Below are 15,069 nucleotides of genomic sequence, written 5' to 3' on the forward strand. Positions count from 1 at the left end.
AAAATTAAAATTTATATAATCAATTTTAAATACATATAAGTATATAACTTATATAATACTTATTAAATTCATGAAAAAAAATACATTTCTAATAATCAGCTCAAAAGCTGGGTAACTCTAGGCTGAGTTGTTAGGAATTCTCTTGGGCCTGAGCCTGGGCTCCTCAGGTGAGGTCCACTATCTGTCCATGATTTGGTTTTATTCCTCCATTTGTAGCTGGCATCTCTACCTTCCTCTTAATGAGCAAAGCACAAACATGGACCTTCCCTTAATCAAGGACACAGTGGCTGTACTCTGGGTTCCCACTGAACAAAGTGCATAAATCAAACTTGCTGCTGGTCAGCCTAATATAGACCATTCAAGTAAGAAGAAATACCCATGGAGGGCTCTCTGAAGGCTATTTTCTTTCTTTTTTTATTATTATTTTTTTTTACTTTACAATATTGTATTGGTTTTGCCATACATCAACATGCATCCGCCACAGGTGTACACGTGTTCCCCATCCTGAACCCCCTCCCACCTCCCTCCATTAAGCAAATTATCAAAGAATGGCGTACTTGCATTGTCTCCAAGTAGAATTCCTCCTGAAGAACTGCCCTTCTGTGCTACCGTCCAGGTTTATAGTGAGGGAATTTCTAAGAAACATCCAAGCCAATCATACTATTCTACTTATCAAAGAAGTGGCGCTGAGTATATGATCCTTCATAGCCCCTGTCTGCTCCACGAAGAAGACTTCTCTTAAGTATCAATATAATGTTAAGCTAGTGTTCTCTTTAATGCCACAAAAAAAGGAGTTCAACGTGCATTTTTCCTCTTTGAAAAAAAATTTTTCTGTACATCTTCCTTTTCCCCCTGATTTTATTATATGTTATGTTTATTAATCTGTATATTTCTTTAAACCATCAATTTTTGAAGGTACTGGTACTCTATAAATAAATAGGTCTACAACTCCAATATTTTGGCCACCTCATGGGAAGAGTTGACTCATTGGAAAAGACTCTGATACTGTGAGGGATTGGGGGCAGGAGGAGAAGGGGACGACAGAGGATGAGATGGCTGGGTGGCATCACTGACTTGATGGACGTGAGTCTGAGTGAACTCCGGGAGTTGGTGATGGACAGGGAGGCCTGGCGTGCTGCGATTCATGGGGTTGCAAAGAGTCGGACGTGACTGTGTGACTGAACTGAACTGAACTGAACAATAAAAATGAAAGGAATATGAAAAGAAACCGACTGTGAAGAATGAAGGACTTAAGAATTAGAATTCTGACAAACCGCAACCCTTCAACTTTTCAGTTTACACGTTTTCCTGTTGTTCAATAATATTAAATAATGACTTTATGATTCAAGACCCTGATTTTTTAAATTTTAATAAAGTTATGTTTAGCTTAAACACCTTATTAAAAGTTAATGGCTTTCAAAATAATAAATGGTGAGTGAAGATTTTAAAATCTCAAAAAATTAAGATATCTATTTCATTCATAAGTTCTAAAACTATGCCTGCTGAATTTTAAAAATAAACATATTTCTTTGATTCAGTACTGTACTATAAATTGTCTAACACCTTTCAAAGACAGGGTGACATTAAATATCTGTCATGATTCAAACTGATTTATTTGTGGTTAAGCCTAAACTAGAGTACTGTTTATTAGGACAGTAAATGAAGAGCTCATTAGAATTCTGAGAAACTGCAACCCTTCAACTTTTCAATTTACATGTTTTCCTATTGTTCAATAATATTAAACAATGGCTTTATGATTCAAGACACTGATTTTTAAAATTTTAATAACGTTTATGTTTAGCTTAAACACCTTATTAAAAGTTAATCTGAAAATATTTGGAGCAAAAGAAGTCACATGCTATCATCAAAGTAAAGTGCAGTACGGTTATATGACAAATTACATTTCTTTGTATGTTGAAGCCTAATTCATCAATTCACTAGATAGAAAAGAGATTGAAATAAATGTTTCTTATATAGCTTTTTGGAAGCCAACACAAAGGAAGTGCAAGTAGAAAACTGACTTGGATTTTTTTTCAGGAAATTAGAATACTTTTGATTTATTAAGAAGGAAGAGTATTCAAAGGTTTTAAACTAATATGAGAATTTATGTTATCACGGAGCTAATTTCAAATTGCATGGAAGCATCTTCCCAGCTTAGCATTTTCCATAACTGTTAAAAAGCACACATTTTTCATAATTCAGGTTACTACCAGTTAACAATGAAAAAGAACTACCTAAGGCTACAAAACATGGAAAATCTGTACCAAGTTTCTCCTTCAACTCAGAATGTAATTTTATTTTGTACAATGAAGAAAACAGTGGGGTAGAAAGAGATTTCATAAAATCAGTGTGTGATGATTTCATCTGACAAGTGGAATGGGGGTGGGAAGAGTAGGTGTGAGAAGCTTACTGCTTTTAGTGAAGTTAAAAACTAAATATGGCTGAATCAGAACCAAGAAATGATTTCTGAAAGACTGAATTTAAGATAAAAATCCCAGACTTATACTTTTCCATAGATATTAATATACTTTGGGGGCATAAACTGTGTTCATGATGCAGTAAAATTAGCATTATAGAAAAAGGAAGCTCATAAGTTAGAGAAAGAAGCTAAGCAGGATATGTAACAGCCCCATAAGAATGGGGCACATATTTTAACCTTAATGGTTATGTTACAAAGAACTTATATATACTTAAATTTTATAGTTTAGCTCTCTGGTATTAGAAGCCCAGGGAAACTCTGCCAAAATATATTCTTTTGTGAAATAATGGAATTTTCTAGGGTGTTTATGGCCTTTAGGGGGCCAAGCTAAGACATAAGACACTTTGGTATGAAATTAACTCTTTAAGAAATCTAATAAAGATCTGTTTAGTCATAAGAAATGGTTTTTTAAACCACAGAGAAATATTACTATCAACATTGAGCTCTGCCTTGTTTGAAACAACATTTAATTAGACAATAAAGATATATATTCTTTGGCTCCATTTAACTGCAAACATTAAAAAGATAAATACACACTATTCTGAAAATGACTCTTAGATAGATAAAATGCAAAACTCCCTCACAGGGAAAAGAATTATGGAAATTAAGTTGTTTTAATGCTTGAATATAAGTGATCTTACTAAAACCAGAACCAAAGAAAAGGAACTTTCAATTCTAATAAGACACAGAATGAATATGAATTGTATAAAGAAATTTTCAACAGTGAGAACTTTCTAGTTATTTACCAAAAAATTCCTATAACAAAGAAAGTATAACTATATTATATGTTGTACAACTCTAAATGGCCAAGCTTGAAAAAATTAATTCAAAAATAATTAATTAAAAAAAATAATATACACTATTTAAAATAAACATCTCATTTTCACTAGAAAATTTATTCATATCCTGGAGAATGCTTTAATGAAATTTTCAACATGTGGATTATTGATTCAAAGTATAACACTCTTATACCTATCTGGCCAGGCAGTTAAATAAGCGTGCAAGGGGAGGTTGGTGCACAACAAGACCTGAAGGGACACAAGACTGCCTGCCTCTGCTAATGGCATCAAAAAACAAAATTTAAAAAAACCTTAAAACAACTTACATGCCAAACAACTTTCAAGAGCCATATGCAGCCTCCTAAACTGCCAGATTGTAGCCCAAATAACTAGAAAAACAGTAGCCAAGATAGAGCTCAACCAAAAATGTGAACTTAGCCAAGAGTAGATGCCAATAAATTCTAACACTCACAGAGTGTAAAGCATAGAATAATTTTTCACGATCACGCTTCAGTTAGTCATCTATACTTACACAATTTGAGGTATAAATAAGTATAATGGCAACTCATGAAATCTGTTGATTATGAACATCTGCCACATGTTCTTGAAAACTAGATGTTTCTAACTCCTGGTGGGAAAGTAAGAATCTCAATTCTGACTCTCCAATGATCTCAAGTATAGGGAGAACCAGTCTAAGATCCGTCAGCAACCAAAGGCCTCTCTATTCAGAAGGCTAGCCGTTCCTGGGCCCTACGAGTGATGTCTTGGAATATCAGGGTTGGCCTGTCATGAACACTTTAATTTACTGAAAACCTGATGAGGAGCAGTGCATATCAAAATGCAATTGTAATTTATTTTATTTATCATTAATGACAGAAGAAAGAAAAAGTAGGTAGAGATGACAGAGGAAGAAACAGATCAAAGGACCAAAAAATAAGACATTTTCCCAGACCACCAGGACCAGATGGTAAGGAAGAACTGAAGCTATATATCAGTTCCTGAAATGCCTGGGAAACCCCAAGATGGGGTTCTAGTTGCCTTGAGACATAGTTCCTGGGTGAGTCCTGTGAACTGACTGTAGGATGAGATACTGACTTCCTTTCCTGTTGAAAATTCCAATGAAACTCAGAAAAGGAGGTTAACCTATAAAGCCACACAGTCATTTTTTTATAATGTAGATAGAGTCTAGTCTGTATGGGATTCCTTAAATACATATATTAAATATCACTTGTTAAATAATATTTTCCACCATCTCCTTAAGATTATTTAATATGATGTTCAAAGACTGAAGCAAATATTTGTAGTGTGTGTCTTAAAGTCTTCCATGTTTTATGTTTTACTAATATTGGATTGTTTATAATTCTAAAATATTATAGAAACATACTGAATTCTTGTTCTTTGACAAAAAGAAACCTCAAACTTGAATGCTTCAATGAAAAAAATTTATTTCCAGTCTGACTTTTCTGATATAATTGAATCACTTATGACTAATAATTATTAAATGAATAAAATTGATGAATTGTGTTATATGTAATATACTATATGATCTATTCAGCATGACAATAATAACATCTATTGACAATTTACTATGTGCCAGATATATACTGTCAAAACTATATAGAACTATACATGGATCATGTCATCAATTCACTTAATCTTCTAGAAAATCTATGAGGCAGACACCATTACAATATCTACTTTCAACTGAATTAAACAAGACTCAAGAGAAGTAATTTAAAAAGACAATGAAACTAAGGAGCAGTACACTAGTGACTCAAATCCAAATTCAAGTTTATACCTCCGTCTCTCCCCACCCCCACCCCGACTTCTTTTCTCTCCTCTCCCTTGCCAATATCAGGCTTAATTGTATATATAATACAGAGAAAGTAGACTTCAATCTAGCAATAAAGAATACTAGAAGATTCCTAGAGTTTCAAAAATGTAATTTATAGTCAAGAATAGCTACATGCTATACTGCTGCTGCTGCTGCTAAGTCACTTCAGTCGTGTCCGACTCTGCGCGACCCCATAGACGGCAGCCCACCAGGCTCCCCCATCACTGGGATTCTCCAGGCAAGAACACTGGAGTGGGTTGCTATTTCCTTCTCCAATGCATGAAAGTGAGAATGGAAAGTGAAGTCACTCAGTCGTGTCCGACTCTTCACGACCCCATGGACTGCAGCCCACCAGGCTCCTCCGTCCAGGGGGTTTTCCAGGCAAGAGTACTGGAGTGGGGTGCCTTGCCTTCTCCACATGCTATACAATCTATAATTTTAATATTTTGTTTCAATTCTCTTCCTACAAGATCTGCAAGCCTATTTATCATTTTTAAAATATTCAGGCTTCCCTAGTGGCTCAGTGGTGAGGAGTCCACCTGCCAATGCAGGAGACACAGGTGTGATCCCTGATTGGGGATGATCCCACAAGCCACAGAGCAACTAAACCTGAGCACCACAACTACTGAACCTGTGCTCTGGGGCCCAAGATCCTCAACTACTGAGGTCTAAGCACCCAACAGCCCGTGCTTCGCAACGATAAAAGCTACTACAACGAGAAGCCTGTGCACTGCAACTGGAGAGTAGCCCCCACTCCCCAAAACTAGAGAAAAGCCCACACAGCAAAAAGGCCCAGCATAGCCAAAAATAAATAAACATCATAAAAAAGATAACATTCCATCATGTTTAATTTATTCAGACTCAGAAAGTGTGAGCATGTTTCTGTAACAGTCCTCTAAACTTCACAAGGACTTTCATGAGGAGGAAAGGTCAAATAAAATTCTGAAATCCATCAAAAGTTCAGCAAAGAAAATTCAAAATTTTAAGAAAATTTTTTTTGCAGATGGTTCTTTTAAAATAAATATGGAAACAAAATTATGGAGCAACATCATAGTTTATTCTGTGACTGGATGTGAAATCTCACCTTTATGTGAGTGCCAACCCAGAATGAAACAAATTAATTTTTTTAGTATAATGTGAACAGTAGCATAGTTGGACATTTCAAGTAATCTAAAATCCAAACTGGAAAGCCCTAATTTGGCTGTGTCCCAGTCCACCTACTCAGGTATCTATGAAATGTAGAATACACCCTAATGTTAAAACACTTACATAACTTAATTGTATACTTATCATTATTAAATTTATTAACAGATACTGTTTAATATATTCCTTGGTAATGAAAGTTTCCATCATTCCTTTAAATAAGACAGAGTTGTGGTTTGGGTTAGGATCAGAGTTAGGATTAAATCAATGTCAGCTGTAAAATATATGTTGTCTAAACTGCTCCTTTAAAGACTGAAATCCAAAAATAAAGTAAATTCTATACAATTGCTTAGCAAAACATCAAGTCAACATTCTGAAACAGTATTTCTTTAGAAAATAATGCTTTGTAAAGCTAGGAAAAAATGTAGAAATTATTTTTTTTTAATAGATTCTGAACTTAGTGATGGACAATTGTCAGTCTACAATCCAAATGTATTACCAAACGTTAATGTAAATATGGTGGTCATGAAGTTACACCCTACAAGGCTTGGCATCCCCTCTGTCTCTTCTCTTATTTAATGAAAATACCTAAGATCCCACTTATTCCAATAGAGAAGTCACAGATCTATGATAATTCCCTTTTAAGCGAACAAATATCTATATTATAAATAAAATACTAAGTCAATTCTTAAGCATGTATGTCACCTGAGCATATTTTACTGTCTTGCATCATGAATGAGTAGACTGCTTTATGAGGACTGCACCTTCATAGCAGAATCAATGAAAACTTAAATGGAAGGACATGAAACGAAAGGTTTTTTAAAACTGTCTAAGTGATATTAAGGCAATACAGTATCAGATAAAACACAATAATTTTCCATCTTTTATTTAAAATATGGATGATTTTTTACTCATCCATACAGAGCCAACATCTACAAAATGATATTTTTACGTAAACAAAAATCACCTGAGATTTTCATGTTAAATATTCATTCTTACCTTCCAGCTAGTTTTATATTAAATGGAGACAAATCTTTTTCATTAAATTTATTCCAAATTACCTATTTTTCAACTATAATGTACTTACTTATATCTTTATTATAAAAGTAGTTATTAGTCAGTTTTATAAAAGAAAATTCCTATTTCTATCAATAAAAGTAATGAGGTATATACTAATTTTCAATTTGCATAGTGCATATTCCAAGTAACTAGTTGTTACTAATATTTACTCTCTGTAATAAATATAAGAAATACTTTCTATAGTGTAGATATACTGAATCATTAAAAAAAAAAAAAAAAAAGCTAAATTAAGGAAAGTAGGATTACACTTCTAAAAGAAGAATGGAACTGTGTAATCTTGAGGTATAATGACTTCACAGGGAACATGTTTTCATAAAATGTTTCTTCTATACTAAGAAAGCGTGAAAATTTTGAAAAGATACCTACATGAATTAAGTTATAATTCACAGATGTGTGCACTGGGTAGCTAAAACATATTTAACTCCAACCACTTGAAAACCAAAGTACACTGAAAATTGCAACATGTTATTTAAGTGTTAAGTAATTTTTACTCAGATTAACTTTCAGGAAAACTGTTTTAAATACAACTGCTTTTCATGTCAAAACCAACTTCTGAAGGGGCAAAAAAAAAACCTCAGATTATTTTGTAAAACTAATTACTACAATGAAACAACAGTTCATAAACTCAGATGATTTAAATAATGGCTGCTACTGAGAAAAATGGAATAAAGGAAGACAAAAAATTTTAAAGAACCAGCCATAATATTAAGCAGTTATCACCTTCAGAACGGTTTTACCAGATAGTCATGCCTTTTAAAATGCTGTGAGTAAATCTATTATAAGTGATATAACATTATAAGTTAACTTTTTCTATGCTTTAAAAACACTGCATGTTAAATTTCCATGTAAGCATCTTCCAAGAAACTTCAGAGTTAAATTATTTGCAAAGAGATGCAATCACATACCTAACCAAAATGACAACAAAGGACAAAATGCTAAAGCTATGGCCCAAGAGCATAAAATCAGTCCTCTTGTTAGAGACAGGAAATGTATTTAAACACCAATAAACCAAATAAACAGGAAATAGCCTCTTCAAGAGATATGACTATACATGTAAGATGCTGCTTAAAGTTATGGGTCACACAAATAAGAAAACCTCAGACACACCTTAGCTCTAAGACAGCCTCTCCCACAATAGCCCTTGTGTCCATCACTGACTGTTGCTATCAATTTCAAGCAGACACAAAGACATGGAGAAAATAAATAAATAGAATCACTGACCCAGACTGTAAACTGTCACCTACCTGTAAAACGGGAACATTTTCATCACAGCTCAAGTCTTACCTCATAAGACCAGACACACTGAGTCCCGCCGAAACGTCGAACACATCTGCCTACTTCCACGTCCTCATGAGTCGTGTACATTTCTCTGAGGCATTCACCGATATGTGGCACCATCCTCCTGAGAACCTCGCGGCTGAAGATCATGCCAGGTCCTCCCATGCAGAAGTTCTCCCCAGGCTCCAGCCCCAGCTTTCCGAGTTCTTCAATATTCCCCAGACCAGTCTGGCCCAGGTAGAGGGGCTTGCTGCTATTCAGTGATCTAAGAAACTCTTCCAACTTATCACCTACAAAGAAAAAAAAAAAACAACAATCACTCCTTTTCCTAATTTCATAATCATTTATAACACACCAAGTAAGGGAAAGAGCTCCCAATATTGTGCATAAACTCTTGACAAGTCTCATACAATTGAAAAGAAGAAAAACCTCTTTGAATATTTCATTATTTAAAAAATACTAATTCATAAGTATTAAATTAAAATTAGATTTTATCAACCTTTTAGTCAATGAAAAACCTTAGTAAGTGTAACAGTCATTGGATTTTTTTAAAGCTTAAATAATGCTGAGAATAAAGACAGGCTTTTTAACATGTATGAAGTAATGATAAAATTCCCAGAAACATAATATTAAATATCAATATTTAGCACTGATAGGAAGATCATTGACACCCAGTAATTATTTTTTCCTGATAATTGATTTAGTTTACTGCTTCATCCTTAATTAAACTCAAGCCATAAACAACCCAAAAGATGTAGATGTTTGTGTGTACGTATGTACATACATACATATATATAGAGAGAGAGAGAGAGAAAGGGAGTCTGGGGGAGACTGAGAATATCAAACTTGTCTTGAAATATAACACTTTGGAACTTTGGAAAGCACTCTTTTGGAAAAAAAATTAACATTTGTTAAAATTTATATATACAATTGATTTATAAGTTTATAAGCTCATCAAGAAAAACAATCTTAAAATAAGGTTCTGTAGCTAAAACAGTTCCAAAGCATTAGGAACTCTACAAAGTGATACACTGGAATAAGTAGTTGCCATCTTTATTTTCCCAATCAGCATTTCTACTATGATTTTTGATGAGCACAGAATCTGCAGTCATTATCTTGATCCTATGCCATGTCCCCTTGGAGCTCAATGAGTTTTAGCTATTACTGGGTTCTTGATACAAAATGCATTTCATTCTTAATAGAAATGGAAAGAATATGGCACTTCAGTGTTCTGAAGGACAGTCTTTCATTAAAAGATACGATATGGATGGTGTTAATGCATTTTGGAAATTGCAGAGTGTGGCAAACTTCTGCCAGGAAACCTTTGTGATTTTAATGAGGCACAAAAGACATGGGGACTGTAAGATAGTGGATCTATCAATTATAGATAAAGATATCTACATACATCGTAGATACATGAGACAGTAGGTTCACCAGGAATGCAATTTCTTTTAAATTTTTGTATCAAAATTTTCAGTTCTTTATTTTCATATCTAATTATCAATATTTTATCTGCCAACCAGCCCTAAAGATTTCATTCCTCTCAACCGAAACCCAGAAAATCTCTAGATATTAACTCTACATTCAGTCCTTGTGCCAAAATGTGTCTGTTTGTTATTTGTTTGCTAAAAGAGTTATGTAAATGGTGCTACCTGAATCAGGAGAAAGCAATGAGGCTGCAAGTAGAGGCGGGTAAACTGAGTATAAGGGCTGCCCCTCTTTGACCAAGAAGCTAGGAAATGTGGAAACACCTCCTTCAATACAAGCCTGCTACTTCCCTTGTGTACCTCTCTGCGAAGAACAGGGCTGGAAAGCTTTCCTCTTGCTCTAAGGAACATCCTTTGGCTGAGTTTAGCAATCTCTGGCCAGAGCCACTCACACTCAGGGTGAAGGACGGCGCCTCTTTTAAAACTGACAAAGTTTTTTCGTGCCGGGGCTGCGCGTGGTTTGGGGAAGGACATCTAGCCTCTGTTTAACACCGCAACCACCCAGACAGACTGGAAGGGATCCACACTAGTGAGTGCTGGTACGGGCTGGAGCTCCTAGGGTCTGGATAATTCGCATGCAGCGTCCCTTTCCCCCCACCACTAATTCCTGTCAATACAGTCATCCCCTCTGGGGTTTACTGAGCTGTTGCCAAGGGGTAGGGAAAGGCTTGCTGCTCCACTGTGGTGGCTGAAGGAGCTGCCCGCTGGAGTGGTTGGGGTGCCCAAGGACTCCCACTGCGCGGCGGGTGGTGCGAAAGGGAAGGAAACGCACAGGAAAGGGTTTGGGACACCAAGGATGGTTCCTCGTTCTCACCAGTCCCGAAACTAAGCTAGATTTAGTTAAAACAAAAGGGCAGGGGAATAGCGAAGATCACCGATCGCCCGTCTGGCTCTCGCGGAATCCTCCATCCTCCTTTTCTCCACGGAGGACACGCCCCTCTGGGCCAACGTGGGAAACTATCACCACCTGGCAGGTAGAATGGGAATAGCCTCAGGTTTAACCCTGAGGTCCCTTTCCTCACCTTCCTACGCGGTAAGGAGTAGCAGCAAGCGATGGGCGGAAACCAGAGCAGCAAGAGTGAGGAAGGCAGAAAAAAAAAAAAAAAGCCAGGCAGGTCTGAGGAGGGTCCAGACCCGCAGCAGAGGAGGAGGAGCGGAGTTGGAATGGTGGGCGGAGGCGAGAGGTGGGGGCGACCGGCTGGGGGCTGCGGGAGCCGGAGCACGTGCAGGCAGAGAAGCAAGACAGGGGCTGGGCAGGGATCTGGGCTGGGCAGGGATTGGGGCTGGCTGCAGAGAAAGGAGGCGGGGAGGCGGGACAGCCGGCGCTGGGAGGTCACCTTTAATGTAGACATCGTCGTCGGCGCGCATGAACCACTCATACTTGTCCAGGTAGTGGTCGTGCATGTACTTGATCATCATGAAGGACTTTTTCTGGGGAGGGTAGGAGTCGTCCACCCCAGGCAGCGCGATGACAGGCAGGGGTGGCGGGGGCTGGCCAACTCCAGCGTTGGGGGGCTGCTGGCTGGAAAAGAACTCCACGCGGCCGGGAATGAAGCGCGCCCAAGTCCGCTGCGCTGCCAGCGCGCGGCTGCCCAGGTACTTCTGCGCGGTCATCACCCCCACGTACAGGAAATCGCGGGGTCGCGAGCTAGAGGCAGCGGCGCCCCCGTCCCCGCTGCCGTTGTGGCTACTCCCCGGCTGGCCGCTTCTCCGGTGCCCAGCCGCGCCCCTATCCTCTTCTTCTGGTTCCCCTTCAGCCACCGGGGCTCCGGGGAGCCCCGTCGCGCCTTCGGGCTCGCGTCCTCGCCGCCGCTGCTGCAGCGAAGGTGGCTGCTGCCAAGGGCTGCTCCGAAAACTGGTTACCCCGGGCGCTGCTTCAGGCAGCTGCGGCCCCCGGAGCTCCTGGCGCGCTGGGGGCGGCGACTGCCCTGGCCACTGCCGAGCATGAGGCTCGGGGAGCGGCTGCTGTGCGCCGGGGCCAGAGGCCGAGCGGCCGTAGTAGGAGCAAAGGCTGGAACCGCGTCTCTTCCTCTCGCTCAGCTCGGCCACTCTGGGGGCGATGAGCCAGGACGCAGCGGTGAAGCCCAGCACCAGCCCCAGTGCCACGCTCATCCACGGGCGACGGGAGCGCACGGCCATCGCGGCTGCCCGGGGCGCGGACGCTGGCTGAGTGGCCGCGGCGCTGCGCGCGGGTCTCGGTTCACACCCACCCCTTCTCCGCCTCCACGCCCCCAGCCCCGGCCGCTGCCGGCTGCCCAGGCTCCGACTCCTGATCGAGGTCGGAGCGCTCCCGGCGCCTAGCCGGCGGCGCGTTGCAGCTGCCCGCTGAGCTCCCCGCTCTGCTCTGGGTCCGGGTTCCGAGCGAGGGTCGGGAGTTAAACTTCTCCCGGCGGAGGCGGCGGCGGCGGCAGCGAGAGGAGCTGCAGGAGGACGAGGAGGTGGAGCGGCGGCGGCGGCGGCGGCGGCAACGCGTCCGCTCCTAGGCTGCCACCCTGTCACTGGCGCGCCTGGTCCCTCCCTCCTCTCTCCTTCCCGAACCCCCGCCCTCGCTCCCCACCCCCCCGCCGCCAAGCTCCGGACTGGCCCGGAGGAGGAGCCACGAGCACCACCACTGCCAGCCGTGGGGAAGCGCGGGCCGCGGTATTTTCCCGTTACCCGCCCGTGGACGCCCCCAGCTCGCGCCTCGGTCCAGAGCCGGCCTCCTCTCCGGAAGGAAAAGATCTCGGTCGGGCCGCCTCCAGCTTTCAGCGCCAACGTCCCCTCGTGCCTCCTCCCCGGGTCCTAGTTCGCCGTCCCATTTCCCGTCCCGTCCCGCCCCTCCGCCGGCCTCGCAACACACCCGCGTCCGGGGGCTCCGTCGCCCCCCTCCCAGCACGTCGGCTCCACTGACCTCATCGGCTGAGCTCGGGTCCCAGATCCCCGGGCGAGCGCCCGCATCTCCCTCCCCACTCGTCTCCCCCGGCCCGCAGCCGGGTAAGTCCCGGCGTGACCCTTCCCCATTCTGCCCCGCCCAGGTCCGCCCAGGCTCCTGTCTTCGCATTTTTCGGTCCTTTTCGCTTTAGTCTCGCGGCTGCCACTTCGTGTCTACTCTCTCCTTATCCCGCTCACTGCTCAGGAAACCATCTGTCCCACCCTAGCACCTCTCCACCCAGCCTTACCAACTCGCCATTCCCTACCTGCATCCTTCACCACTTTCAAAGCTACTCCCCAGCCATGCACAGAAGCACCACTGTCACTCCTAAGAAAATCTTGGCTGCTAAGTCACTTCAGTCGTGTCCGACTCTGTGCGACCCCATAGACGGCAGCCCACCAGGCTCCCCAGTCCCTGGGATTCTCCAGGCAAGAACACTGGAATGGGTTGCCATCTTGGAGGGACTAGAAATACCTATCCTGAAAGGCTATGGGAGGTCACAGTGAGTGGGAGCTTAATCCCCAAAGACAATAAACATTCCATCTTCCCCACCTGTATAGTTGGGGCATGTGAGGCTGCCTAGTGGTCCACTCCTCAGCTCTGCTTTGGTTTCATGGCTAGAACTTATTTGCAGTCTTGGTAGAGACTAGCTGAGAGGGACTGGTAAATTATGGAGAAATGTGAACAAATAACAGAGCCATCACCCAGAAGATTGAAACTAAGAAAATTCTTATCCCCCCACCCCAGAACTTAAAGTGAATGTGAAATCGCTCAGTTGTGTCCGACTCTTTGCGACCCCATGGACTGTAGCCTACCAGGTCCCTTCGTCAATGGGATTCTCTAGGCAAGAATACTGGAGTGGGTTGCCGTTTCCTTCTCCAGGAGATCTTTCCGACCTAGGGACTGAACCCAGGTCTCCCGCATTATAGTCAGACGCTTTACCCTCTGAGCCACAGAAAATAGAATGTTTATTCGTGTCTATAAAGCATTTTCTTTACTAAGACAATGACAGAAAATGTTTTACCTCTCCAATTAGGAGGGTTAAATCTCCAGCAACAGAATCTCAAAAAAGGTTAACTTGTATTGGCCAAAATGGCTTAAAAGTTATATTATGAAGAAATCACCTGAAGATAACTGACATTTGGAAGAAGGGAACATTTAAAAGCTTCCTCTCTAGAAATTGTGAATCTAACTACAGCCTGAGGTATATTTGGCATCCCAAGCCCTTTCCTCTTCTCCAAATTTCAGTCTTCTGTTTAGTACATCAAATGCAAAGGGATGGTATTGAATGGCATTAGACATAGGGCTGGATCCAGCAAGGTGCTGGCAGCGTCCTTGGAACAGTAGGCCTGCCTGGAGCCCTTTGAGGGGTGGTTCTTTCCACACCAGTCACTGGCTGTGCAGGAGCACGTCTGACTAAATGTTTCATCTGCTGGACAATGAAGCTCCTTTTCCATGTCTAGGTCTTGCCCAGAAACACTTGGGAATACAGATTACCGAACTCTTTCTCGAAGTTTAATGTTAGAATACGAAACTAATCAAACAAACAGGCCCCTTCTGATTTAAAACTACATCTTCCCAAGGACATTTTAAGCTTTCTAAAGCAGTGCTGTTCAATAGAACTCTCCTACAATGGAATTTTCTTTATCTGTGCTGTCCAATAAGGCAGCCAAATGCCAATGAGCAGTTGGCTAAAATGGTTGCGCAAAGGAATTTTCAATTTTATTAATTAATAATATTGATTTAAGTAGCTCCATGTGACTGGGGGGTTGCCATGTTGGACAGCACATTTCAAGAGGAAATTCATAATATTTAGTGTCCCCCTACCTGTGGTCCATTGTGAAGAACAAAGAGACCACCAACACACCAGGATATCCAACTGGTCATCCTTCCACAGGATGCGGTTCATGTAGTTGATCTAAAAAATCATTAATTCTCATCAGGCACAGATAAATTACTCGTCAACTTTTACACTATTTTGGGATAAAGTGAACTTCATTTATTCAATATCTATGTGTACAAAACTAAACATTAGACAAGGTGGGAGGCTCTAGATACGGAAATTTCACAAGGTACTC

At 41.3% G+C, this 15,069-nt stretch overlaps 1 protein-coding gene across 1 annotated transcript in view; it reads right to left on the reverse strand.

Moving 5' to 3' along the window:
- The window catches only part of CHSY3 (chondroitin sulfate synthase 3), a 290,728-nt gene extending 278,130 nt beyond the window's left edge, over positions 1-12,598 (reverse strand). Inside the window, exons 1-2 of the mRNA XM_019964587.2 lie at positions 11,418-12,598; positions 8,600-8,883 (exon numbers count right to left, since the gene is read on the reverse strand). Coding sequence (XP_019820146.2) covers positions 8,600-8,883; positions 11,418-12,219 — 1,086 coding nt within the window. The 5' untranslated portion in view covers positions 12,220-12,598. The remainder of the gene's footprint in view (positions 1-8,599; positions 8,884-11,417) is intronic.
- Between the last annotated feature and the right edge of the window lie 2,471 nt (positions 12,599-15,069).

The sequence above is a fragment of the Bos indicus genome, chromosome 7 (assembly GCF_029378745.1).
Source record: "Bos indicus isolate NIAB-ARS_2022 breed Sahiwal x Tharparkar chromosome 7, NIAB-ARS_B.indTharparkar_mat_pri_1.0, whole genome shotgun sequence".
NCBI lineage: Eukaryota > Metazoa > Chordata > Mammalia > Artiodactyla > Bovidae > Bos > Bos indicus.